This window comes from Molossus molossus, unplaced genomic scaffold (assembly GCF_014108415.1).
Source record: "Molossus molossus isolate mMolMol1 unplaced genomic scaffold, mMolMol1.p scaffold_m16_p_21, whole genome shotgun sequence".
Taxonomy (NCBI): Eukaryota; Metazoa; Chordata; class Mammalia; order Chiroptera; family Molossidae; genus Molossus; species Molossus molossus.
In genome coordinates, this window is record NW_023425357.1 from 22,178,971 (window position 1) to 22,203,369 (window position 24,399).

Here is a 24,399-nt window from a genome sequence, read left to right on the forward strand (position 1 = left end):
ACTTTCTAACAGGCACAGACTTATTTGTCAGAATCTGCACCTCATGGTTATCACCTCTGTTTTGCAGATAAGGAAACTGAGGCGTGGGGCGAGTTGGTCCAGGTTCGCGGCTAACAGGGGGCCCAGGCCCCCGATGGCGTCACGGCTCAGCTAGCACCAGCCGGAACGGGGGAAACACACACACACACACACACACGGCAGCCACCGGTCCCAACTGGACTTTATTTGGTGCTTGTCCTGGCGGCCGGCGGCCTAACGTGGCACTGGCTGTGTGGGCTCTACGGCCACGTGCAGACTTGGCACAGGCCTGGGTTGGGCACTACAGGGCCTTGGCTCCTACCAGGTGGAGGAATGTAGACCAGGAGTCGGGGAGACGGAGGGGAGGTGGGGGCTGCGGAGGAGTGAGGCTTGCTGAGGCCAGTAGGGCGGGGAGCTGGGCAGGTGTGGCCGTTGGGGGGGTGACTGGTGAGGGTGCTGGCCCCAGGAAGCCTCCCCTCACCGTCACCGCAGGCTCTGCCTTCAGCAGCTCCGAGCTGCTCTGCCACCAAGGATGGGGGAGCAGGGGTGCCGGGGAAGGGGTTCGCCTTCACTTCAAACAGTGGGAAAATACATTCTTAGTTTGGAAGTATATGGAAAAGACAGCTCCTATACCAAAGTTTCTAGAAAAGAGGGGCCGTCCTTTGTAAGAAGAGAGGGCAGGGTGCCGGCTCATCCTCAGGGAGCTGGGGAGCTGGTCAGTCTCGGCCCACCATGCACCAGGCAGCTAGCGATGGGCAGGAGGGAAAGAGGCGCATTAGGCAGAGAAGGTTGTTGGGGACCCGCAGCTCCTTCCCCATGTCTCACTGGGGCTGCAGTGAGGGGCAGACAGGGAGCACTCGGGCCAGCACACCCCTCCTCCAGCCAGGGCCACCTCCTGCTCAGCTGGCCTGCGGGGAGGGGCTTTGGGCTTTCTGTGGGCTGTGGATGTGGGGGGAGGGCACTGTCTGGGCCTCTGGGCCCGCCTCCCTAGTGACCTTGTCTGAGGCCCTGTGCCTGCGCCTCTCCTGTTGCTCTGGCCCTGTCCTTCCATGCTGGGGGCTAGTCGGCCACCCTCTGTACACCTAACCTCTCCCTGGTGGCCTGTAGACCTGGCAGCTAAGGGAGCAGAATAGAGGGTCAGTGGGAGATTCGGGCCTTGCCCTTCCTTCAGCTCCACCCCCTGTGCCTGGAGACAGCTGCAGCTCCTGGGGGAACCAGAGCTGGTGCCCCTCACTATTGTTCGGGCCCTCCTCCCGCCGGCCCTGTACCTGGCACCGAGATCCTGGAGAGGGCCTCCGGCTGGCTCAGCGTGTCCACCTTGACGTGCCGGAACGCCTTGCACACGGGGCTCTGCAGGTGCCTGCAAGAGCGGGGTGCCGTGAGCCCTCGGGCTGTTACCAGGCTGCGGTCCATCCTCGTGGGGCTCTGCCTGGGCTGGGGGCTTGCACCCCAGCCAGCCTGCCTTGGGACTCGGCCGTCATGTGAAGATAAGGTCAGGCCCTGCGAGGCTGACGGCTGGGCCCCGAGAGTGAGTGGCAGGTTTGTGGGCAGAACAGCCTGTTCTTGCTTCCCAGTGAGCGTCCTTAATGAGAGAGCTTTTCTGGATTTTGATCCCTTGGGGCAGCTGTCTTCAAACAGGCGCAGCTTCAGATCCCAGGGCCCTGGACTCAGAGGCTGGCTAAGTGAGGTGAGGGGTCACACTCACACCGAGCAGTACTGCCCCCCGGTCAAGGGCACACGTCGGCCAGGGAGGCCAGCATCCCGGGTGGTAGATGCTGCTGGAACCTGGGCTCAGTTTACCCTCCCCTCCTCCCCTTCAGCCCCCTCACACTGTCAGGGCTGGGGCGCCCCTCCTCCTTCACCCCACCGCCCCGCTGGCCGAGCCTACCTCTTCCACTCGTCCTCTGTCTCCCAGAACTCATACACCACGAAGGTGAAGCCATCGGCCAGCCTCCCAGCCGCGATGCTGCGCCAGGAGAGGAAGGTCGGAGTCTGGGCGAGCCGGGGCCACCCACCGGCCTGCCCTGCAGGCTGCCCGGCTCTGGAACTGGGTTCCCCACCCCTTCTGCCCCCATCACTGCCCTCAAATGAGTCTGGACAGGGTGCCCCCAGAGCAGGGCTACAGGATACCCTAAGACTCTGGAAATGTGAGCCTGGCAGAAGCTGGGGCACCCAGGAGTGTCAAGGACAGGCAACCAGTCTGTCCCCAGCCCAGGGCCGTGATCCTTTCACACGGGAACGAGCCCGTCCCCGAGTCTGCTGGGTTAGCACCCACCCCGGAGCAAGGCCTGGCCCCCACAGTGGCCAGCGCATGTTTGTTGAATGAATTACAATGAAATATCATTTTCAAGGCCGAAGATTCATGTTCTCCTTCATAATCGTCACCTCGCTTAATCCTTAAAACAACCCCGTGAGTCAGAACTGGCCAAGGAGGCTGAGGGAGGGCGCTGCCCTGGGCCGGTGGTCCTGCAGGTCCAGGTCCCTCCTGTGTTACCTGTGTGAAGGCGGCAGACCCAGGGGACTGAGGGCTGACCTCCCAGATCACACTGTCTCTAGCTGCCCCTCTGCCTCCCCCTGCGCTCTTGGCTGCTCCCCTTCTCACGCGCTCAGCAGAACAGAACCCGGGCAGGCCTCCAGGAGGGGAGCTGTCCTGGGTGGTGTCTGCTGTGTGGGTCCAGGTTTTGCCACCAGGATAGAAAAACAGGCAACAGGGCTGCAAAGAGTATCACTAGTTCCTTCTGCTCCGGCGAGAACTACAGGTGGAGCGGCGGGCTGGTGATGCTACGGGGGATGGGGGACACCAGCCGCCCCCTCATCAGATACAGCGTGGGCCTCTGCCAGGCCCAGAAGGCGCTGCGGGTGGGCCTCCCTCTCCGGGGCAGGCACAGGCCATCGGAGCAGTTGGCGCATCTAAGTTTGGTAACTGCAGCAGGATGAGGCAGTCTGGTGACTGCGTGTGCTCCGCTGACCAGGCGCTGACTGGGTTGGTTTTGGGGGGTGGCTCTGGATGGGCAGGAAGACAGGAGGTAGGCACGGGGCCCAGGAAGGGCCGAGTGTGAACCCTACTGTGTGCTGCTGTGTACGAGGAGGGGCAGCGAGGCCACAGTGTTCCACCCTACCCGGCCCGGGCCCCCCGCACCCCGCAGTGAGCGCACCACTGCTGAGCCTTTGGGTGCCATCTGCACGCCCACCTCTCCCGGGCTCTCCGCACTCCTACGTTGGCACCTGGCATCTCAAATTTAACACGGCCCAAACGGTCTGTGTGACTCCCCCACGCCGACACGCCTGACCTCCCTGACTCCTCAGTCACGTGGATGAGACACCAACCTCGATCGGGTTTCTGAAGCCAGAACAGCTCAGATTCCACCCTGTCTCCTCTTTCCACACCCTCTGCTCCCGCCACCAGCAAGTCGTCAGTTAGCTGAACTCCCAGACGATCCCAGCTCTGGCCGTGTCTCCCCAACACCGAGCCCTCCCTGGGTGGCCGCAGGGCCTCTCCTTGGCCACCCTGCCACACCCACGAGACCAGAGCCTGGCTCCCTCCTGCATACGCATCTCCAGTACAGTCCACTGTTCTCCAAACAAGCAGGGCACGGGGGCCTGGGGCCTGCCTGCCACCCCTGGCCCTCGCCGCCCCTCCCTCCCCCATCACTCTGCCCAGACACACCAGCACCTGCACCTCAAACACGGCACCTTGCGACCTCCCCAGGCAAGGCACCAGCTGACTGCGGCCCACGCTGCCCTCCCTCGGACTCTGCGGTCCGAATGCTCAGGACTCAGAGCGTGTACAGACTCTGCCTCCCCAAAGCCCCTTCCGTCTCGAAGGGCCCTGCCTCCTGGCCTCCACAGCCCCGTCACCCCTCTGGATCCTCTCCCCTCCTCCGCCCTCTCGCACCACCCAGAATCAGCATTCAGCCAGAGCAGGACCTGACTCAGGGCTGGGCCCCCAGGGCCCCCAGGGACAGGTGTCCTCCAGGTGGAAAAAGCAAACTGGAGAGGGAGGGAATGGAGGCAGCGATGGCACAGAGGCCCAGCCACTGCCCTGAGCACAGATGGGGGCCCAGGATGGGAGAGGGGAGGGCCCGGCGGCTGTGCCAACTGCCTCTGGGACCACCCCCAGCAAGGGTGAGGGCTGTCTTTAGTGGCCCAGTCTGACATGGCCACGGCCCCTGGTTCGGCTTTGACGAGAAGCAACGCAGGCCTCAGCAGGGGGCCCAGAGTGAGGCATCGAGGGGCAGCCACACGGGAAGGGTACAGCCGACACCAAGCAACTCTGACTGCGCACCAGGCACGGCCTAAGCCCGGCACCTTCGCTGTTCCGTTTACGCCTCCAGCAACCCCAGGGCGTGGGTCCAGCCGTGCTCCCCCTCCACAGCCGGGGAAGCTGAGGTCAGGAGATGACGTCACTCGCCCGTTTGCACAGTGGGGGAGCCTCGGCTAACCCGAACCCCGCTCTCCTAACCATCCTGGGGCGCTTCCCTGGGGCAGGGGCTGTCCTCGGGTGGTCCTGCCCTGTCCTGCCCCCGCAGAGCTCCGCACCACGCCCAGCCCAGTCCCGGACTCACTGGAAGCAGTTCCTGGCTCCAGCCGTGCCCCGCAGGTACTGTCGCAGGGAGTCCAGGAACTCACTCAGCTGCTCGGGGCACACGGCCATCTCCTGCCGGACCAGCTGCAGATGCTGTAGGGCCACAGATGAGCGAGCCCCTCAGGCTCCTGCAGGACCCCCTCCAGGCCCGTGGGTACAGCCCAAGACCCAGCCTCCCCAGACCTCCCTCCAGAAAGGACAGGACAGTTTGGTCGAAATAAAACCGAAACCACACTTCTCACTCTCACACACAAACACTGGCTAAAAAAGAACTTAAAGAGCCAAATGCGGGCAGTTGTCCCCCGAAGGCTGAACACAGACAAGGGTGTTCAAAGAGGTTCTGCAGAGGTCCAGAGCTGCCTGCAGGGCATCCGGGCGGAGTCCCACCGAAACCAGTGACCAGCCAAAGTCATTTCTGATCGAACCAGTGTTTTGACGTCACTGTCCTATTGATCACTTGGTTCGAGGCCAGTCTTTTGAAGTTCTGGTGTCTAAACGAACACCCGTGGGAGGGGAGGGTGACCAAGTGCTGGAGCTCCATCTCCCACATGGTGGCCCCTGGGGATGGGGTGGCAGGCCAGGGCCACAGGAGGGGAAGGGAGGCCTCAGGGGAGGGGGGCTCACCATGTTGGTGCCTTCGTCATCTGAGAGGCGCTGCTGGAGGTCAAACCAGAGAGTCTGAAACAACAAAGCATAAAGTGATGCTGGAGACAAAGGCCACCTCCATCAGTGAGGCCCCCGGGACCGTCACAATGACACCAGAGTACTCAGGGCCACCACACAGCTCCAGCCCCTCCACACCAAGGTCCCAGAGACCCTGAAATCCCCCAGGCTAGTAGGAGCTCCCAGGAGCCAGGCCTCACTGGGAGGGCTCAGTCCACCCTCCATGCACAGTGCTGGCCCAGAGGGACTGAGGAAGCCAGGCTGGGAGACCAACCACAGGAAGTGGCGGAGATCCCTTCTGGCCCTGGCGTCTGGGGGCACTGGGAGCCAGAGAGACCAAGCCGACCTACTGCAGGAGCCATGAAGGAGACTCCATTTATCAGGGGTGGGGGGTCTTCAGAGAGACAAGAGTCCTGAATCCAAGATGCTGGGCGTTTGCTATAACTGCTGGCAACAGCCCTGAGATTCCCCATTAACCTACAAATCACCCCCAATCTCAGCCCCGGATGCCCCTTGAATCTAATGGTCTGAATGGGGTGTCTGTTTTCACTGGTTTTCCACAGGCCCTGGGCTAAATGTTTTACAAATACTCTTATTTATGCCCGAACGGTGTGGCTCAGTGGTTGAGCATCAATCCATGCACCAAGAGGTCGCTGGTTTGATTCCTGGTCAGGGCACATGCCCAGGTTGTGGGCCCGATCCTCAGTGGGGAGCAGGCAGGAGGTGGCCAATCGATGTTCTCTCTCATCGATGTTTCTATCTCCCTCTCCCCCCTCACTTCCTCTCTCTCTAAAAATTAATAAAGAAAAAGGAGATTAAAATAAAACACATGAATACTCTTATTTAACTTTGCAGACTGACCGAGGTAGGTGCTGCCCCACATAAGCTCTCGGAGAGCAGAACCCCATGCACGCGGTCTATGACCACAGTCTGGGTCCAGAACAGGGCCCAGAATCGCAGGCATGGCTGGGGTCACTATGTCAGCAGAGAACCCTGGGCTCCAAAGGCCACAAGTTTCGGTGCTGAGCCTGGGTTTGAGCTTGGGGGGGGTCTCTCTCTCTGCCTGACACAGGATCCTGGTTCCCCTTCCTTTAACTTGGGCACCAATAAATGCCACCTCTGTGCCTACCCATCCGCCTTCCGACAGCCTGTGCCCTGGTACAATCTCTCACCCAGGTCTTCCCCCTCACAGAGCGCGTGTGGCCCATGCTGGTTTGAAAGGAAGAGACTGGCAGATGCGTTGGCCTGTAATCTGTGCAGTCGCCACCTCGAAATTCTTAATGTTTGAACAAGGGGCTGTAAATGCTCATTTTCCACTAGACCCTGTAAATCACACCACTGGTGCTGGTCGTTCTGAGGGTATGTCTTTTCCAGGACAGGCAGTGTGCACCTGCTTTGTAGGTGACCAGTGTGTCCCCCGAGGCAAGTCTGTTTCCACTGTTTTACAACCACGTAGTGAGCTCTTGAGGGCAGGACAGACCTGGCTGCAAGGCCACACGACGATGAGGATGGGGATGAGGGGAGGCTGGGGGACCTGCAGTGGCACCTACTCTCCCCCAGACTGGCCGCCCAGCACTCCATCCTCCAGGCCCAGGCCAGCAAGGACTGGCTCAGGTTGACCCATAGAGGGCAGGGCCTGGAGCTGGCCCTGGATTGGCCCCTGCTCGCCACTTGGGCCAATCAGAGGCCGTCAACTAGGGTCCCGCCCCATCTCCAGGACACCCAGGTGATCCGCTGTTGCCAGCCAGCCGGTTGTTAAGGCGACCAGGGCGCTAAAAATAAACTTCAAAGAGCCTCCCTCTGGGGGCGCCTGTGGAGTTGTTATGACAACCGGGCCACGGGGTCCACAGAACCGCTGCCACCCAGCAGCCCTCTCTAAGGGGGAGAGATCCCACCTGGGCCTCAGCCGGCAGGCGCTTCCCTCATCTCCCCTCTAACGTGTGTGTCCCCCCCCTCCCCCGTCTTGCTCCTGTGCCTTCCCCTGCCCCTCTGGCCTCCCGTGCCCTCATGAATACCTCAGAACCAACCCCTGAACCCATCAAAGAACTTTTTTTTGTTGCCCTTTTGCAAAAGATGTAAGAAATTCAGAAAAGTCGGGGAGATGTATAATTGCTACAACCTAGGGCTCTGAGATACTTGGTTTATGTAGGTAGATGGGTATGGTGTGCACATCTATCTGTATAGTTTTTAGCACCAGGATGTCTAATAATAATTGCTAACATTGCTAATGTTAAATGCTCACTTCACAGCACGCTCTGTGCATTACCATTAAGACAGCATTTCATCTACTCCTCACAACAACCCTGTGAGGGGTACTATTCTGATTTTTTCCCCTATTGTTAGAGGAGGAATCTGAGGCTCAGAGAGGTTAAGTCACTGGCCCAAGGTCACACAGCAGTTACGTGGTATGGCCAGGATTCAAATAGGGCAGTCTGATACCTGAGTCCGTTGGTAAACCTTAAGGCAACCTGTTTTCTTTCTTCCAAGAAATAGCCATTGTTAATGGGCCGAATTGCGACTTCCCCAAACTGAGGGACCAATCCCTGCACCTCAGAATGTGACTACCTCAGGAGATAGGGCCCTTGAAGAGGTATTTAAGTTAAGATGAGGTCACAGGGGTGGGCCCCAATCCAATCTGACTGGTGCCCTCACAGGAGGAGGAGATCAGGACCTAGACACACGGAGGGGACACAGGTGAGGACGTGGGGAGAAGACAGCCGTCTGCAAGCCGAGAAGAGAGGCCTGAGAGGAAAGCAGCCTGCTCACACCCTGACCTTAGACTTCCAGCCCCGAGCTGGGAGAGTAAACGTTTAAGCCCCAGCCTGTGTGTGGACAGGGTGATGGCAGCCCCGGGAAACTGACACAGCTTCATTGAGCACCTACTGAGTCGTGACCCTGTCTCTGAAAACGTGATTCTGTAGGCTGGGTCGTTTTCTATTATCGGTGGGCATGCCCTGTTGTATTTCAAAAGACTGCACGCTGCTGGGCATTCAGGTTGTTGATCTCCTTGGGACGTCCCCACCCCTCCTCATCCCCGTGCTGTGTCCTGGCTCTCCCTGTCCAGGCTCCTGTCCTCTTGCCATCCAGGATGCCCCTGCCTACTACCTGCTCCCTGAGATGCCCTCCTGGCTGCCTGCCCATCCCTCACAGCCCCTTCTTCCCCCAGGCACCTCTCCTTGGGCCTGTACAAGGGACACAGTTCCGAGTCTGTCCATACCGTGGTCTTTATTTCCACACTCCACTGGGTGATGCCTTGCCATGGCTCCCGGACTTTTGTCCCAAACTCCCAGGCTAACCCAGCCCTCCCTGGGGGCCGGGGAGAGTGGAGGGAGACAGGGAGGGGCTCAGCACCCTTACCTTGCTCTCCAGCCGTCCTATTAGCTCTGCCAAGCGGCTGATCTGGGCTTCCAGGCCCTCCTCCTTGGGGTCTGAGATGACGGGGAAAGAGGAAGAGACACTGATGTTGGGAGCCAGGCCTGGGGGAGGGGAGCTCCCAGCCTCCCCAGGGGCCCAGACCTGCCCCTCCCTCACAGTTCCAGTCCCACGCAGAGGCCAGCCCCCCCCCCCAGAGCCCCCCCGAGCCCCCCGCCCAGGCCCCCACGCACGCTCACCAGAAGGCATGCTCCTCTCTCGTTCCACGGCCATGAGCTTGTGGCTGGGGGCATAGGGGGCAGCGGGGCTTCCATGCCAGGTCTGCACCACGCCAGGGCCGGGCTTGCTGTGGTTCTGGCTGTAGTGCAAGTGGGAGAAGCACACACTGTGAGGAAGGCCACAGGGCCCTGACCACTTCTGCAGCTTTGACAGACGCTGAGCACCCACTGTGGGCGGAGACGTGCAGTTTGCTCCCTGGAGCCCGTCCCTGTGAAGTGGGCCTCACGGTGGCCTTTGCTGCAGGAGAAAACGAGGCCCACAGGCAGGCGGCTTGGCCAAGACCACGCAGCCAGAGGGCCGAGTGGGGATGCGAGCTCAGCCCCATTCTAGGACTGAGCCCAGGTCCCTGCCCCGACCCACTGGCTCACAGCCTCCCTCCTCCGCCCTGCTTGCTTCACTAGGAGTCAATCTGGTGCCCTGTGCGGTAGGGGTGGGGGACCTGGATTTGTACTCTCTCTGCAAAAGGGAACCTTAAGATATGGTTGAGAGTAAGCACATGACAGGACAGTGAAATCTGAGATCCTGATCTCAGCTGGGTCCTGGAGGGAGGAGCCAGGCCTGATCGGCTGTCCCCACCCCCACCAGGCACACTGACTGCCCACACGTACACAGCCCCCTGCACGCCTGACAGGCACACGCAGCTCACCAAACACGGTGCCTGGCACAATAGCAGGGACTCAACCGATGCTTGGTGAATGTCTGAACACCCACATGCAGAGAGATGCTGGAAAACTCACCACAGGCATACAGACAGGCACGGACACGCGTGTCCGCATACAACACACGCACACTCCCGTGTGCAGCCGACACGCGTGGCCCCCAGGCTCTCCCGCCTCTGGGCGGCGCTGCCTTGTGCGTCCTGAACGCCGGCAAGCTCCCCACGCACAGGGCAAACCCGCCTTCCCGCAGCCCCAGAAAGACTGGCAGGCACTGAGGTGTCAATCCCGGCAGCTCCGTGAACCAGCCGCAAATTAAATGTGGCCCTCGGACCGCGAACGGGGGCAGTGGAGTCCCTGGGGTGTGGGGTTTGAGCCAGCGGCTTGGCTTGCGCCTGGAACATGACATCGCCGGGCCGGGAAATAGGACACCCAAAGGGACTTGCAGCCCAAAGGAGCCGGAACAGCTGGGATTTGGGGCCATTCTGAGGTGGGAGTGAGTGTGGAGCAGATGTGTCTCCCACTGAGACGTGTCACCCCTGCCACCAACACCCCAAAGTAAGGTCTCAATGTGGGGGCGACATGATGGAGCTGGAAAGTGCAGGAAATCAGCTAGGAAAATCATGCAGCTGTCTGATCTGTTCTCCAGCAGGTTTTTAACCAGGGTAGTGACAGAAAAGGAAGCAGATCTCAGTGTCAGCTTCCAGAGCTGTGGCTAACTTTGGGGACCCTCAGAGTCACAGGACTGATCACGGAGGCAGAGCTCCGGGTTCAGCTCCCAGGGATCTCAATCCAGCGGGTATAGCTGGGGCCCCAGGAATCTGCATTTCCCAGGGAATTTGGCTGTGGGTGCTCAGCGCACACATTTTGGGAACAGTATTCTTGAGTAGCGATGCAATCACATCTGACTGGGACCTGCCCCTCACCAACTGAAAAACACACACTCCAACCCCCACCCCACAGCCAACGGTCACCCTGACATGCCAGGCCTCTTGCCCACGGTCACTCAGTTCTCAAATACCCCTACCCCAAGCAGTAAGTTGGCCCGTGCACGGCGTAGCCCCATGGACCCTGCAAGGCCCCGGGACGCACCGGATCTGGCTGGTCTGCTCCTCGATGGCCTCCACCGCGCTCTCCACGGAGCTTAGCAGCGACTGGATCTGACTGGCTGTCTCCTTGAGGAGGAAGCGGGTCACAAACTGGTCCACGTTGCTTCCTCCCTCATACACCTGTGGAGGGAGAAAGGGACACGAAGGGTTAAAGGGTTGGGGAGGGAACTTGGGTGTGGGGGCTGGCACAGAATTGGGGGGACACCTGGGGTGTCTTTGTCTTACAGTGGAAGGGGGAACCCCACTCCACTACTGCCTTCTGCATCTATGGACTCAGAGACCAAGGTTTGAACCCTGGTTTCACCACTAAGCTCTGTGTCCTCTATAGTGATACCAGTAGTGACTGTAGTAGCTACCTTACAAGGTCATAGCGAGGATTAAATGACAAAATGTATATTAGATGGTTAGTACAGTACCTGTCACATAGCAAATACTCAATAAACAGTAGCTGCTATGATAAAGATGATGGTGTGATGGTGACGACCGTGAAACCGGTGATATGGTGGTGATATAATGACAATGGCAATGATGGTGGTGATGATGATGATGACGACGGTGGTGATGATGATGGTGGTGATGGTGGTGATGATGATGGAGGTAATGGTGATGATGACGATGGTGGTGGTAATGATGATGATGATGATGGTGGTGGTGGTGATGGTGGTGGTAACAGTGATATGGTGTTGGTGATGATGATGATGATGGTGTTGCTGGTGATGATGGTGTTGGTGATGATGATGTGGTGGTGGTGGTGATGGTGATGATGATGGTGATGATGGTTTTGGTGATCATGATGATGTGGTGGTGGTGATGATGATCATGATGGTGATGGTGATGATGGTGACAATTTTAATGATGGTGACGGTGACGATGGTGACAATGGTGAGGGTGGTGACAGGGTGGTTGTGGTAATGATGATGACTAGTGGTATTGTTCTTGTTGTTGACAGAGATAAAGTATTAGGGAACAAGAACTCACAACCTCCTCTCCTGGGCCTTCACACTGCCACTCGGAGAAATGACAGATGAGACTCAAAAGCACCTGAGAGCTTAAACTGGCTCCCCAAAGAAAGTGCCCGAGACTCAGTGCTCAGAGGGAGGGCCGAGGGGGGTCTGGGGGAAGCAGGGAGGGAGACAGAGGCCATGAGGAGAGAACTGTGGGGAAAAGATGGATGAAGAGGGTTTTCCACAAGTTTTGCTCAGGGGTGTGACAGAATTTCCCCTTTTGTTAAGAGACTGCAGCAAAGACATTTCTTAAGGTTTCTGGAACCAGTAGAGTTTCTTTTGGCTGCAAAGGCTTCACAGTGGAAGGGACAGGCTCTGGCTCAGCCAGGTCACTCAAGGACGGCAACAATAAAAACAACGCTGAGTTGGGAGGTGCTGGTCCCGAAAAGCCGGTGCCGCTCCCCCGCCTCCTCCGCGGGACCTGACCTTCCAGAGCCACCTGCCCCAGGGAACCTTGGAATTCTGCCCGGTCTCCGGCAAGGCAAGGGAAAACAAGGAAAGCAAATGAAACCATCCATCACTCTGACTGGAAATTAATTAGCAATAATTACACGATGGGAAACACGGCTAGAGATAGACGGAGAAATGGAGGCCGGGAGCAGGGGAAGCGGGATGGGGTGCAGAGGGGCTGAAAGGAGGCGCACACACAGACGGGGGTGGAGGTGGACGTCCTGGGCACGCCGAGGGAGGCCCGGCAGAGTGCGTCTGTGGCAGTAGGTACATGATGCACTGATAGGTCGCCCTTCCTGGCAGACAAGTGAACTCACACTCAATCCAGGGATCGATGGGCCCTGGACAAGCGGATGGCCAAAAACAAACAAGACGATCCCTGGTAAAAAGTGTAAACACAAAGAGCGAGGCTGCTAGAAGCCATCATGCAGAAAAATGAGCTAAAGTAAGTGGGTTAGAGACACCCACACCAGGGACTGAGGGAGGGCCTGGTCGGGGTCAGTATAACTGGGTAGCTGAATTCCACAAAGACAAGTCATTTTCTTTCTTTCTTTCTTTCTTTTTTTGTGGTACATGCCCTTAGCGGGAACTGAATCCGGGACTCTCTGGTCCGCAGGCTGACGCTCAACCGCTGAGCCAAACTGGCCAGGGCGACAAGTTGTTTTCAAAGGAGTAAAAATGCCTCTGGTACAGATTTTTTCCTCCACCACAATCGATGCCTCGGCTGAGACACCAGTTCCACAGATTCCGGAGGAAAAGGATCAGATCGAGGCATTTTTCAGTGCAATAGGGAGATGAAATCTGCAAATCTATGAAATTGTACCCGATGAGCCCCTTTCCCGCAAAGAAGGCCTGGGAATCTCTCCCCAATCATCCAGGTTGAATCAGTGGGAATTCTTGACTAGGGAGGTTGTGAAGTGATGGTGATCACCCAAATGAAGCAACAGAGGTCACAGAGGTCAGGAAGTAACGGCATTAATCACTAATCATTACATTTTAATTACACTGAATGAAGTCAATCAAGAGTGTGAAAGTCTGGAAAAATAACCAAACATCTCAAAAAAAAATCTCTCTAATTCCACAAAAGGGAATAGGAAGCATTTTTATTAGCTAGGACAAAAACCAGAATTACAGTCCTGCCCAGGTGGCTCGGTTGGTTGGAGCATCGTCTGGTACACTGAAAGATTGCAGGTTCGATTCCCGGTCAGGGCACACACCCAGGTTGGATCCCAGTCGGGGCGCCTATGGGAGGCAGCCGATCAATGTTTCTCTCTCACATTGATGTTTATCCCCGGATGAGGATTAAAAAAAATTTTTTTAAAGAATTATAAATGTTAACAATGTATGTTTTAGAAGTCACTAGTGAAATAAAACTAGAATGTTCACCTTCAAAATCATAATCAATGCTATACACAGAGCAGATCATCAGAAGGTGAAATGCCCAAGCCAAAGAAGAATAAAAACATGGGAAGCCTAGGAGATGATGACAGCAGTCAGACCCCGTAGCTTACAACAATGACGAAGAGCGGTCTACGTCCCCCCTTGTAAAGACACAGCCCCAGACCTGATTAAACGAGACCCAGCTGGAGGCACCTGTCAACCCAAGAATTCATGAAAAGTCTGTGCGGAGACTCTGCAGCCAGATCTAAAACGAACAGGGTAAGTTGCAATATCACTATTCAGGTGGAATGTAAATGAGAGCACTCCACGAGAAGGCTAAGAGCGGAATGACAAAAGGCACGATGCAGAACAAGAACAAAACAGTAATAAATCTTCGTGCAGTAAGGAGGATATTGCTAAATGTGGCTGGGGGGACCCAGGGGGGTACCGCCGCTTCAGAAAGCAATTCTGCCTCGTAGCGAGAGCCTCGCGCGGCTCATGGTCTTTGACCCAGTAGTCCTTCACTTTTTATATATTTATGTCCCAATATTCATAAGAGCAAAAACTTGGAAATCTTGTATGCTCAACAAAAGAGGAACAGTCAGTAAATTTAACTAAGATTATTTAAACTGATGCTTCCGAACAGTTTTAAGGGGAAAAGTGTTAACATTCTTTGGTTAAAAAAAAAAGAAGCAGAAAATAAGTTTTTGTACACAGAATAATATTAGATACTGTATTAAAGAAATACACATTCAAAATGGCTCAAAGGTGCCTGGCAGGTGTGGCTCAGTGGCTGAGTGTCGACATGTGCACCAAGAGGTCATCGGTTCAAGTACAGGTTAGGGCACACGCCCAGGTTGTGGGCTTGATCCCCAGTAGGGGGCGTGCAGGAGGCGGCCAACCAACGTTCTCTCTCATCGATGTTTCTCTCTCTCCCCCCTTCTTCTTTCCTCTCTAAAATTAATAAAGAAAAAAAATTTAGAAAACAAAACACAAAAATGGCTCAAAGTAATCAACTAAAACGTTAATAGTTAGGGATAGTAGGAATTAGAAATGACTTGAAATTTTTCTTTATATTTTTCTCTACTTTCTAAAATGTACATGCTGAATATGTACCATTTATATAATAAAAAAATATACCAAAGGGCTATAAGTCTCAAGTAATATGGCTAAAAATATAGAAAGGAAAAACATTCAAATATAAAGATAAATGACAAAACACACTTTAGTGTGAGAAATTAGCTCATCATTGTCCCACAGGACACATAAATTAGACAAAAATAGATGGGATGTAAAAGGCATTGTCAGGAAAAGTATAAAAGCATTTAAAATGGGCAAAAAGAGAGGGAAGAGATAAACCGCAGAACTTATATGCATGTATGCATAACCAATGGACATGGACAACAAAGCCGGGGATGGGGTGGGGGAGATGGGGAAGAGGGTGTCAATGGGGTAAAAAAAAGGAGAAACGTGTAACAAAAATAAAATAAATAAATAAATAAATAAATAAATAAATAAATAAATAAAATGGGCAAAAAGATTATTGGGTTTCTTGTTAGTACCCTCTGTGTTATCTACATCTTCCCCTGTGCTGGAGCTAATTTTAAAACTTGAAGATGTTAAAAAAAAAAGATAATAATACAAATACTACTCATCCACTGAAATGCATATGAATTTTGTCTGGCAGAACGGATTATTGCCCTGTGGCCGGGGACCACTTCTGCAGTCACAGATTCACTGCGGAACTCCTGGCCGCCTGTGTACATATGGCGTGTGGTTTTTTAATTTTCCTTTTAGCCAGTTGCAACATCTCGCTGGTTCTCACATTAATGAATGAGTTCAGTAAGATCCTGGACATGGGTGCATTTTATATTTGTCCAAGAGACACGATTTGACCTTCTTGCAAAGTTATCTTTTAAGAGTATAAACTTCATAAAAAAAGAAAGGATAGCTATTTTCACACTTCACATTCTGGAAGTATGATCCACATGTTCTCAAGCATCCATGAGATGCTTATAAAAATCAATTAAATAATATGTCATGAAGAAATCACAACATGCCCTGACTGGGTGGCTCAGCTGGTTGGAGCATTGTCCCATACACCAAAGGGTTGTGGGTTCAATTCCCTATCAGGGCACATACCTAGGTTGTGGGTTCGATCTCCAGTCAGGGCACCTATAGGAAGCAACCGGTCAATATTCTCTCTCTCTCTCTGTCTCAAATCAATAAAAAAACATATCCTCAGAGGAGGAGTAAAAAAAAAAAAAAAAGAAATCTCAACATGTTAAAAAGAAATAGGATGAAAACCTTACCAGTCACTCGGTTTTATCCTAACACCACGAAAAAAGAAATGAGTAACGGCACAGCCTGTCAGAGAATAACATTAAAATCTATGGTTGTGGTGAAAATATCATTGAAAGGTAAATGTTTAAATTCAAACTTCACTATAAAAAAATTTAAGCATTCTAGATCACATATGAAAAAGAATACCAACAACCAACCTAAGGAAACAGGAGAAAGAAAACAATAATGATAAAAACTATAAACACAATAGAAAACATGGTGAAATTTAAATAAATGTGTCAGGGGCTAGTTATTAAAACAACCAATGAAAATGGGTCAAACTCTGTTAAATATAAGTTTTAAAAATGTAGTAAAAGAGAACCACCATGAAAACAAGAACTGAGCTGTGGCAGATGTTTTTATTGAATTTAATCTGCATTAAGTGCTGGTTTTACATCAACGTTTTAGATTTTTTTTTAATCCTAAGAACGTACAACACATAATTGATCATAAAACAGATCACGTCCATGATAGTTTTGTTTGAAACTAGACTAAAACGGACATAAAAAGTAAAAAACTTGCCCTGGCCGGTTTGGCTCAGCGGTTAGAGCGTCGGCCTGCGGTCCTGAGAGACCCGGGTTCGGTTCCCGCTAAGGGCGCGTACCTCGGTTGCAGTTTGTCCCTGGCCCTGGTTGGTCGTGTGGGTGGCAGCCACTCGACGTGTCCCTTTCACGTTGATGTTTCTCTCTCTCTCTCTCCCTCCCACACTCTATCTGAACAAAAAAAATGGAAAAAATGTCCTCGGGTGAGGATTAAAAAAAAAAAAAAGAAAAAAAGTAAAAAACTTTACTAAAACTAGTATGGACCTTAACATAACCATTAAAATAATCCCCTCCTCAGTTTACCTTTGACCCAAGCCTCATAGATCAATTCTATTTTTGAACAGAAAAATAGTTCTGCTCGAGAAACTGATTCACACACAGAAAATATGCAAAGCCACCTACAATTCATTCCCAAACTACCATCGATTCTCAAGTCCTGATAGAGACAGAGCTAAAATGCTCGGCTGGTGGCAGGATTCAGCAATGTGATAAAAGAATAATTCCCCAGTTAGGGTTCATCACAGTAAGCTAAGGGCTGTTCAATAAGAGAGACTCTAATAATAGAATCCACCCCATCAACAGCTTCAGAAAATTCATACAATCATTTCTAAAAGCCCAAAAAGGCATTTGAAAAAAATTCACCACCACCTCCAAAGACGAAATTTAATGAAGGAAATGCAAAAATAATTTCCGAACGGGCTTAAGAGGATCCTGGAATAAGTGCTGGTATTAATATTATAATTAATGGGGAAATGCTAGAGAGACGCACTTGAAAATTGGAAGCAAGACAGGGCTGCGTGACGTCGTACTGTCAACGCTGCGGAAGATTTGGGAGAAACAGGAGGAACACATCAGAAACGAAGCCGGCGCAGCTGATGCTCAGACTGCCCATCAACAGCAGCCAACGAGTCAACCAAAACCAGCGGACACGAGAACACACTTGGAATAATGAGTTGCATTTCCAAACACAAATATACTCAAGAAGAAGAAATGCCAGTCACCACGGCAACAACCTCCCATCACCACTGCCACTGAAATCGCTCCAAAGGCGGCACTGAACAAAAGTTCATGACTTCTGAGATAAAATCCCCCGAACCGGTCCGCCTTGGATCAGTGGCTGTTAAGCCCTCTCCTGAGTGGAGACTCAGCCCACCTCTGCAGGGTTATGACCAAAGACCAAGGAGCAACTACGGATGTTATCAACGGATGGTAACAACATTGCTGAGAAGTCGCCCCACTCAAAGGTGAGAAAACTGAGACCCCAGGAGGTGGCCAATCACAAGGAGCCCCAGGTGGGTGTATGGTGCACCTCCCACGGCCTGTTAGGAGCAGATCTGGGCCTAGCTGGTGTGGCTCAGTGGATTGGGCGTTGTCCCATGAACTGAGAGGTCCCAGCTGGATTCCTGGTCAGGTTGTGGGCTCGATCCCCAGTAGGGGGCGTGCAGGAAGCAGTCGATTGATGTTTCTCACATCAATGTTTCTCTCTCTCTCTCTAAAAAAATCAATTGAAAAAAGAAATAAAGCAGATCTGGAGCTGACACCTGTCTGGGTGACTGGGATTCTAGGGTCTTCCCAAGCTCTGTTGTCATCCACCCCCCACGTCAATACTTTCAAACACCAAGCAGTCTACCAGGATGAACAATGAAAGGGAGTCGGTTCTGCATGTTATTAAATGTGGCTGTAAAACACCAAGACTCAAAACAGCATGGCACTGGGAATGTGGGTAGTGGGGGCTCAGGGTGAGGCTCGGCTATTTTGGGCTGCGGGGGGAAGGGATTCTCTAATGCACTGCAGCGCAGTAAGTAAGCAGCATTTGAAAACATGCACAGAAGTGGTCTTACCTGTGCCTGGGCATACAGCAGGAGCCTAATAATAAGAACTGATCGCCTTGGCTCTGTGCCAGGCCCTATGCTCGCAGCTTAGAGACTTTACTTCATTCAGTCCTCATAAGGATCCTACCAAGTGAATGCTCCCCTTCCACAGATAGAGAAACTGAGGCTCAGAAAGGGAAGTGACTGGCTCTGGGTCCTTCAGTCTGACTTTATCAGCCCACCTCCCTGTCTTCACCCAGCAGAGGGGGTTGGCCTTTTCTGAGTTCCCATGGGTGGCTGCAAGCCCCTGGGTGTCTAGGTGTCGCTCAAAGCGTGGCCCACTCCCAGCTCCCTCCCTGCGTGCCTTGGTCCGTGTGACCAAGAGGCCGCCCCTACTCCTGGCTGCTCACACTCCAGTCACCCCTGCGCGGGCCTGAAGTCCCATGCTGTGCTCTGTACCTCCTGACAGGTCCCTGACTCAGTTTCCCCGCCCATTTCAGATGGCAGGTATGGCTGTCTGGCTCCGACTCTGCAGGGTTCACCCTCCTGAGCCTTTGTTTCCATAGCAACGAGATGGGGGAAGTGAGAGTCACCGACCACTAGGTTGCTGTGAGGTTTCAGCTGAGCATTTACTCCTGGCATAGTAGGTCTTCAGGAAGTTTACTGCATCTCTTCTCCGTGGGTGCAGAGAAAGGACACACCCCACCTGTCCCCTCTGCAAGTCGCCAGCCCTGTGGGGTACGGACTCAAGCCGGAAACGAAGCTTGGAGGTGGGCTGCGTACACCACCTGAGCTCCCACGGAGAAGGCGCAGTGGCCCCCAGCCCACACCCTGGCCTTTTCTCCCTGCCTGCTGCCTCCTCCAGGTCACAACTGTGAATGAGGAGACAGGGCCGCGGGCAGACTCTGAAGCCACTTCAGAGACCTCCCTCCAGGACGCACGGAGAGTCCCTGCACCCTCGTGGTCCCCCGCCCAGCGCACGCTTCAGGCCTGGACACGCATTCTCATACCAGACACCATTCCACTCCGCGGGCAAGGTCTCATGTGTGGACCGCCCCCCTTCCCCTCCCGTCTTGGGACCCTGCTGTCGAAGGGCAGGAGAACTAGTCCCAGGGCCCCGAGGGCGTGGGCTGCCCGCTGCTCCCTCTCCAGGCAGGGCTCCTTCCCAGGACCATGCCCGATTCCGGGAAAGGGTCTCACCCTCCCAACCAGATACGAGACCAGGTGCACAGAGCTGCTCTACTGGCTTCACAGTTCACCCCGGCTCCCTCGGGGAGCCCCAAGCAAAGCCCACCCCACAGCCAGGCCCACCCACTTGGCATCACACATCCAGGCACCCCTGGGTGTGGATGCCCCAGAGAAGATCTGGAACCAAGCCTGGACCCCCAGGAGCCACCCACACCTGCTGACCTTCTTGGTGTAGCCCATGGCCTTCAGGACAGAATGATTCAAGGTCTCCAGGGAGGCCAGGACGTCCTCATAGTCCCCCATGTGGTCCACAAAGTAATCTGGGGGAGGAGGGAGACAGGTCAGGGGTCATAGGAAGATTCTGCCCCTCTCACCCATCCCACCTGTGTCCCCCTTCCCTTTCCCCAGTTCCCCACTCTCCACTCTGCTTGGTCCCTACAGAGCCTAGCCAGGCACCTACCACACAGCTCCTTGGTGTCCACATGGCTGCAGAGAGAACAAGGGAAAGAGGGACTCAGAAGCCAGCCTGTCCCAGCCCCCTGCCCTCCCTCCACAACGTGCATGGCCCGCGCAGCTGGAAAACGCCTGTGTGCGGCCCTCTCCATTGCCTGCTCGGGCACCCTGAGCCCTGCTTTATGGGTGAGGGTGCAGCGGGTGAACGGCACCGCCCCCTTCGAAGGGCTGAGCAGCGATCTGTCTGCACCTCTGTCTGACCCCCTCACCACACCACCCACCTCGTTTCCTCTCCCAAAGTCTGCTGACCGCACCGTGAGCAGATGGGGCCAAGCATGGCTCAGGCAAGGGCCGGGGGGGGGGGGGGGGGGGGGATGGGAGGGATGGGGAGCAGACTGTGCCCGGCGGAAACAAAGGCTCCTGTGACGCGCTGCCCTGGCACTCCTGCCTGCCGGTCCTCACCCTAGCCCAGGGTCTGCACCCCACTCCTACAGGCCGCGTGGAGAAGGGTCCTGTCCTTCCTCACGGAGGCTGAGTGCCTGCCATGCTGGAACAGATGTGGGGGGCACCCAGGGACCCCAGTGTCTGTGCAGGTTCTGAAACCTTCACTCTCTGGGCCCCTGCTCCCTCACTGAGAGGAGGGCTGGCCTAGAATAGTGGACTCTGCCCAACCCAGGTCCAACCACATGCTCTGGAAAAAGGCTCCTGTGGCCAATTAAATCGGGGTTCAGAGGCTTTGCGAGCTGTCCTGGAGGTTCCCCTCATTTGCATGTCACAGTATAAGTTCTGACAAGTCCTGTAGAAAAGAAGCCTGTTTAACTGTGCTCAAAGCAGCCTTACCAACCCTTCTGGCCGGGTGAATGTTTTGGACAGAGAGCCTATTCCGCATCCCCAGGAGCGCATGTCTACAGCTCCCACTCCGGGGAATGTTGCAGAAATACTCCTAAAGGTCCTGAGAGCTTTGACCTTCTACAAGGGTAACACCTCCCCACACCCTACTCACATAGTCTCATGTTACATTCTCAAACCTGCGCCTCCTTCTCCCCCCACCCAGCTGGCCCAACACAAAAGGCACCAAACGAGAAGGGATAATCCATGGGCCTCAGCCAGGTCACAGCCCCCAGAGGCTGCTCCCGGACCCAGACACAAAGCCTTCCCTGGAGTCTCCACTAGGAAGCTGATTCTGTCCAGCGGCCTTCCTCGAACCCCGACAGCCGCTCTGCCGGCCTCGCCTCCAGGACACCCTCAGCCCCAACCTCTGGTCCAGGCCACCACAGCGCTGGGCGCCTTGCAGATGGGCTGGGGGCAGCGCCTTATTCCAACCGTCTCTAGCCTGTCTCAGGGGACCTTGACTTATCAAATCTGCCCCCGGCAGCCCCCCAGGAATTCTGGTCCTCATCCCTGGAGTGGGCTCGCTGAAGGTGACCAGGTATGAGGCGGAGAATGGGGCTCATCCTGCTTGGGGAACCCCAAGGGAAGGGAGAAGGCAGAATTAAGGTTGGGGCAGTACCAGGTAAGCAGGATTTGCTCTTGATTTAGGGATGGGTTGAAGCAAGAGTTTTTGGTTGATTCTGAGATGTGGGTTAGGGCTGTGATGGAATTGAACAAAAGGTTTAATTAGGTAGAGTCAGAAGCAGGGTTCAAGTTAAGAAGTGGGGTTACCGGAAGCTGAAGCACAGAGAATCCAGTCAATCATACTGTGATAACTATGTATTATGCCAGGTGGGTACTGGGAATATCGGGGCAAACACTTTGCCAGGCATATGATTGTCTAACCACTACGCTGGACACCTGAAACCAATGCAAAATGCTATTGAGAAGAAACCACAATTAAAGGAAAGAGATAGAATTAGGATTAACGTTTGGTCCGAGTTTGGTTTCAGATGGGATCCGGTAAGATCCAGATGATGGCGTTGGTGTTGGGTCAGGGAAGAAGCCCTGGGTCAGAACTGGGCTGGGCTGGCAGAAAGGTGCTGTGACCACCAACTTCCCTTCATCATCCAGCGTATATTCTGCAGAATCTGGGGTCTCTGCTTGGCCGTGTGTGCTCAGAAAAGGCCAGCTTGCCCAGGCAACAGCAATCCGCCCACTGCTGGAGTCACCCCAGCCAGTGGGGCCTCCGACGTGTGGATTAATGAGTCGGAGGACTGCAGGGCCCCTGCCCTCCAGGGGCACTCACAATGGAGACTGGCCCCTGGGGGAGCAGGAAGGTGCCCCCTCCCACACCCACGGGGCGGCAACCAGGACTCAGCTCACTTGGTGTTGTCAGAGTCGATCGTGTGGAAGAGACCCTCCAGCTCTGTCTCGTTGAGGACGCCATCTGCAAAGAAGAGCTGGAATTCCTCCAAGGACAACTTCCCATCATCTGCAAAGTCGGGAAGGAGGAGGAGAGCAGCTGGTGTCTGAGCCACAGGACAGCCCCAAATCCGGACAATTCCCAAACTAACAGTAAATCCCCGTCAGCGAATCCCTGCCCACCCAGCGAATTCCCAAATTAACCAGTAAACTCCAGATCAGAGAATTACTGACTCCCACAGACCAGCGCCTATTTAGAGATCCTCCTCAAACTAACACACACAAGTAGCTAGTCTGCCGGGGCGGGGTGCACGCTGCAGGAACCCCACAAAGGAGTGCCTGCTCCCTGCCAGGCCGGCCCCTCTCACCTGAGCCACCTGCTGGAAGGCACCAGCTGCAGTAGCAGCACACCTGCACGAGGTAGGTCCGGAGCTGGCCAGTCTATGACCCCTCTCTCTCTCCCTTCCAAATACCCAGATAATCTCCCCACCCTAAATGATCTCCAACACCAGCGCCCACAGCCTGATTCAGGGAGCCCCAACCACTAGGCAAACTTCAGGCCCAAACCTCTGAATGGTCTGATGTGACAGTTGCCAACAGGCTGGAGACGCAGCCTTAAAGATGCCAAGCCATGGCCCACCCTCCTGGGGCTGGGGGCTGTGGCTCCGGAATGGGGAGGGGGGCGCTGTCAGAGGCACCACTGCCTGCGATGCATGATGCAGGCACCTCCCACCCCTCCGCCTCCCCTCCATGCACTGGCAGTCACCCTGGCTCCAGCATCTGGAGGGAAGCGCTCATGGGTTGGGGGCAGAGGGACCACTGAGGGAGGGGCCCACAGCAGAACACCAGTGAGGGCAGAAAGTCCTCAAGTTTCCACCCTCAGCTCCTCCCACCTGGGCGCACCTGCCGAGCAAACTCCTGCCAGCTGAGCTCCACCTCCTTGCAGCCACCACCCCCTCCCCAATGATCTTAGAGCGTTTCCTGTTCCTTCTTAAAGGAGCCATGTCTGTGGGAGGCAGCGGAGGTCAGAGAATGGCAGGCCCAGGAGACTCCCCAGCCCCCAGCCTCTCTGTGCAGAGCCTCCTTCCCCGACTGCCAGCCAGTCTGCAATCAAAGCCCCAGCAGGCCCTCATGGCACCTGTGTGGATTAGAAGGAGATGCCCTTTCCTGGTTGGAGGTGGGGGCAAGTAGCCCAGCATCAGGGCACATGGGTTTTGAGCGGTGTGCAGGCTGGATCTGAAGCCCTCGATGCCATCCGGTAGGTGCCCTAGTGCAGGGCACAGCCTGCCTACTTGAACCCAGAGCAAAGTCGTTCTTACATTATAAAGGCTCTGGAGCTTCTATCTCTGCTCCCAGCAGCTCTGTGTGGGTAAAAGACAAGCTCAGGAAAGGGAGACCCTCACACCAGCGTGACTTCCCTCCGCCTGTCAAAGTCTGTCAAAGTGCGGGGCTGGGAGAAGATAACTAACCTGGGAGTGTGCGCACTGCGGAGGCCTGGGGCAGGGTCCCAGGACGCCTCCACCACCCCCTCAGGTTGCAATGGCAAAGGGGGAGAATGAGTTTGTAACTTTCAAAAAATAAGAGTCCCCCAGTCCACCCACACAGAAGACCCAGAAACCAACCATGAAGAGTAGTGACACCAGCTGTGAAATACGTGCTCTAAGCTGTGGCTCTTTGTCATCTGCGCGAGAGAATCCCCAAGCTCCGTGTGACAAGCCTGGTGATAAACCAGGAACCAAGGTGCAGCATCAGGGCAGACTCGGGGCTCTTACTGCATATTCGCCCACTCAGTCTTCACCACCCCCATTTTACAGAGCTGCAAACCCAGCCACAGAGCAGTTCAGGGACCTGCTCAGGCCCGACAGCTGGAGCTCGAACCCAGGCCAACCAGCTCCCAAGTCCATCCTTTCAACCCCATGCGGGGCGGGGTCTTCCAGCCATAGGGTGCCATGGACATGCGGAGGCCAAGTCCCACTCAGTGGAAGTGTGCGGTGACTGATTCGTCATGACTGCCATGGGCATGGCTGGGGGTCTCCCTGCCCTCCTGTCGTCCTGCCTGCCTGGTACCTCTGTCCAGTCTGCACTCAGGACAGCAGGCAGGGAAAGGTCTGCGGGGCCTCCTGAGCCAAAGCCCTCCCAGCTGACATTTACCTTGAATGTCCCACCACAGCCCTAATGAACTCAGACCAGCTAATGAGGGAAGTGACCTCTCCTACCCAGGCCCCTGCCCAATTAGACCAGCTGGCCTGGT

The 24,399-nt window shown here is 54.9% G+C and overlaps 1 protein-coding gene across 1 annotated transcript in view; it reads right to left on the reverse strand.

The window, feature by feature from the left end:
• Positions 1–215: 215 nt before the first annotated feature.
• NECAB2 (N-terminal EF-hand calcium binding protein 2) overlaps positions 216–24,399 on the reverse strand; it is a 29,697-nt gene continuing 5,513 nt past the window's right edge. Inside the window, exons 3-13 of the mRNA XM_036275970.1 lie at positions 22,110–22,218; positions 19,861–19,886; positions 19,623–19,720; positions 10,666–10,802; positions 8,878–8,996; positions 8,624–8,694; positions 5,228–5,281; positions 4,584–4,696; positions 1,907–1,984; positions 1,287–1,378; positions 216–763 (exon numbers count right to left, since the gene is read on the reverse strand). Of these exons, the coding sequence (XP_036131863.1) occupies positions 735–763; positions 1,287–1,378; positions 1,907–1,984; positions 4,584–4,696; positions 5,228–5,281; positions 8,624–8,694; positions 8,878–8,996; positions 10,666–10,802; positions 19,623–19,720; positions 19,861–19,886; positions 22,110–22,218 (926 nt within the window). The 3' untranslated portion in view covers positions 216–734. The remainder of the gene's footprint in view (positions 764–1,286; positions 1,379–1,906; positions 1,985–4,583; positions 4,697–5,227; positions 5,282–8,623; positions 8,695–8,877; positions 8,997–10,665; positions 10,803–19,622; positions 19,721–19,860; positions 19,887–22,109; positions 22,219–24,399) is intronic.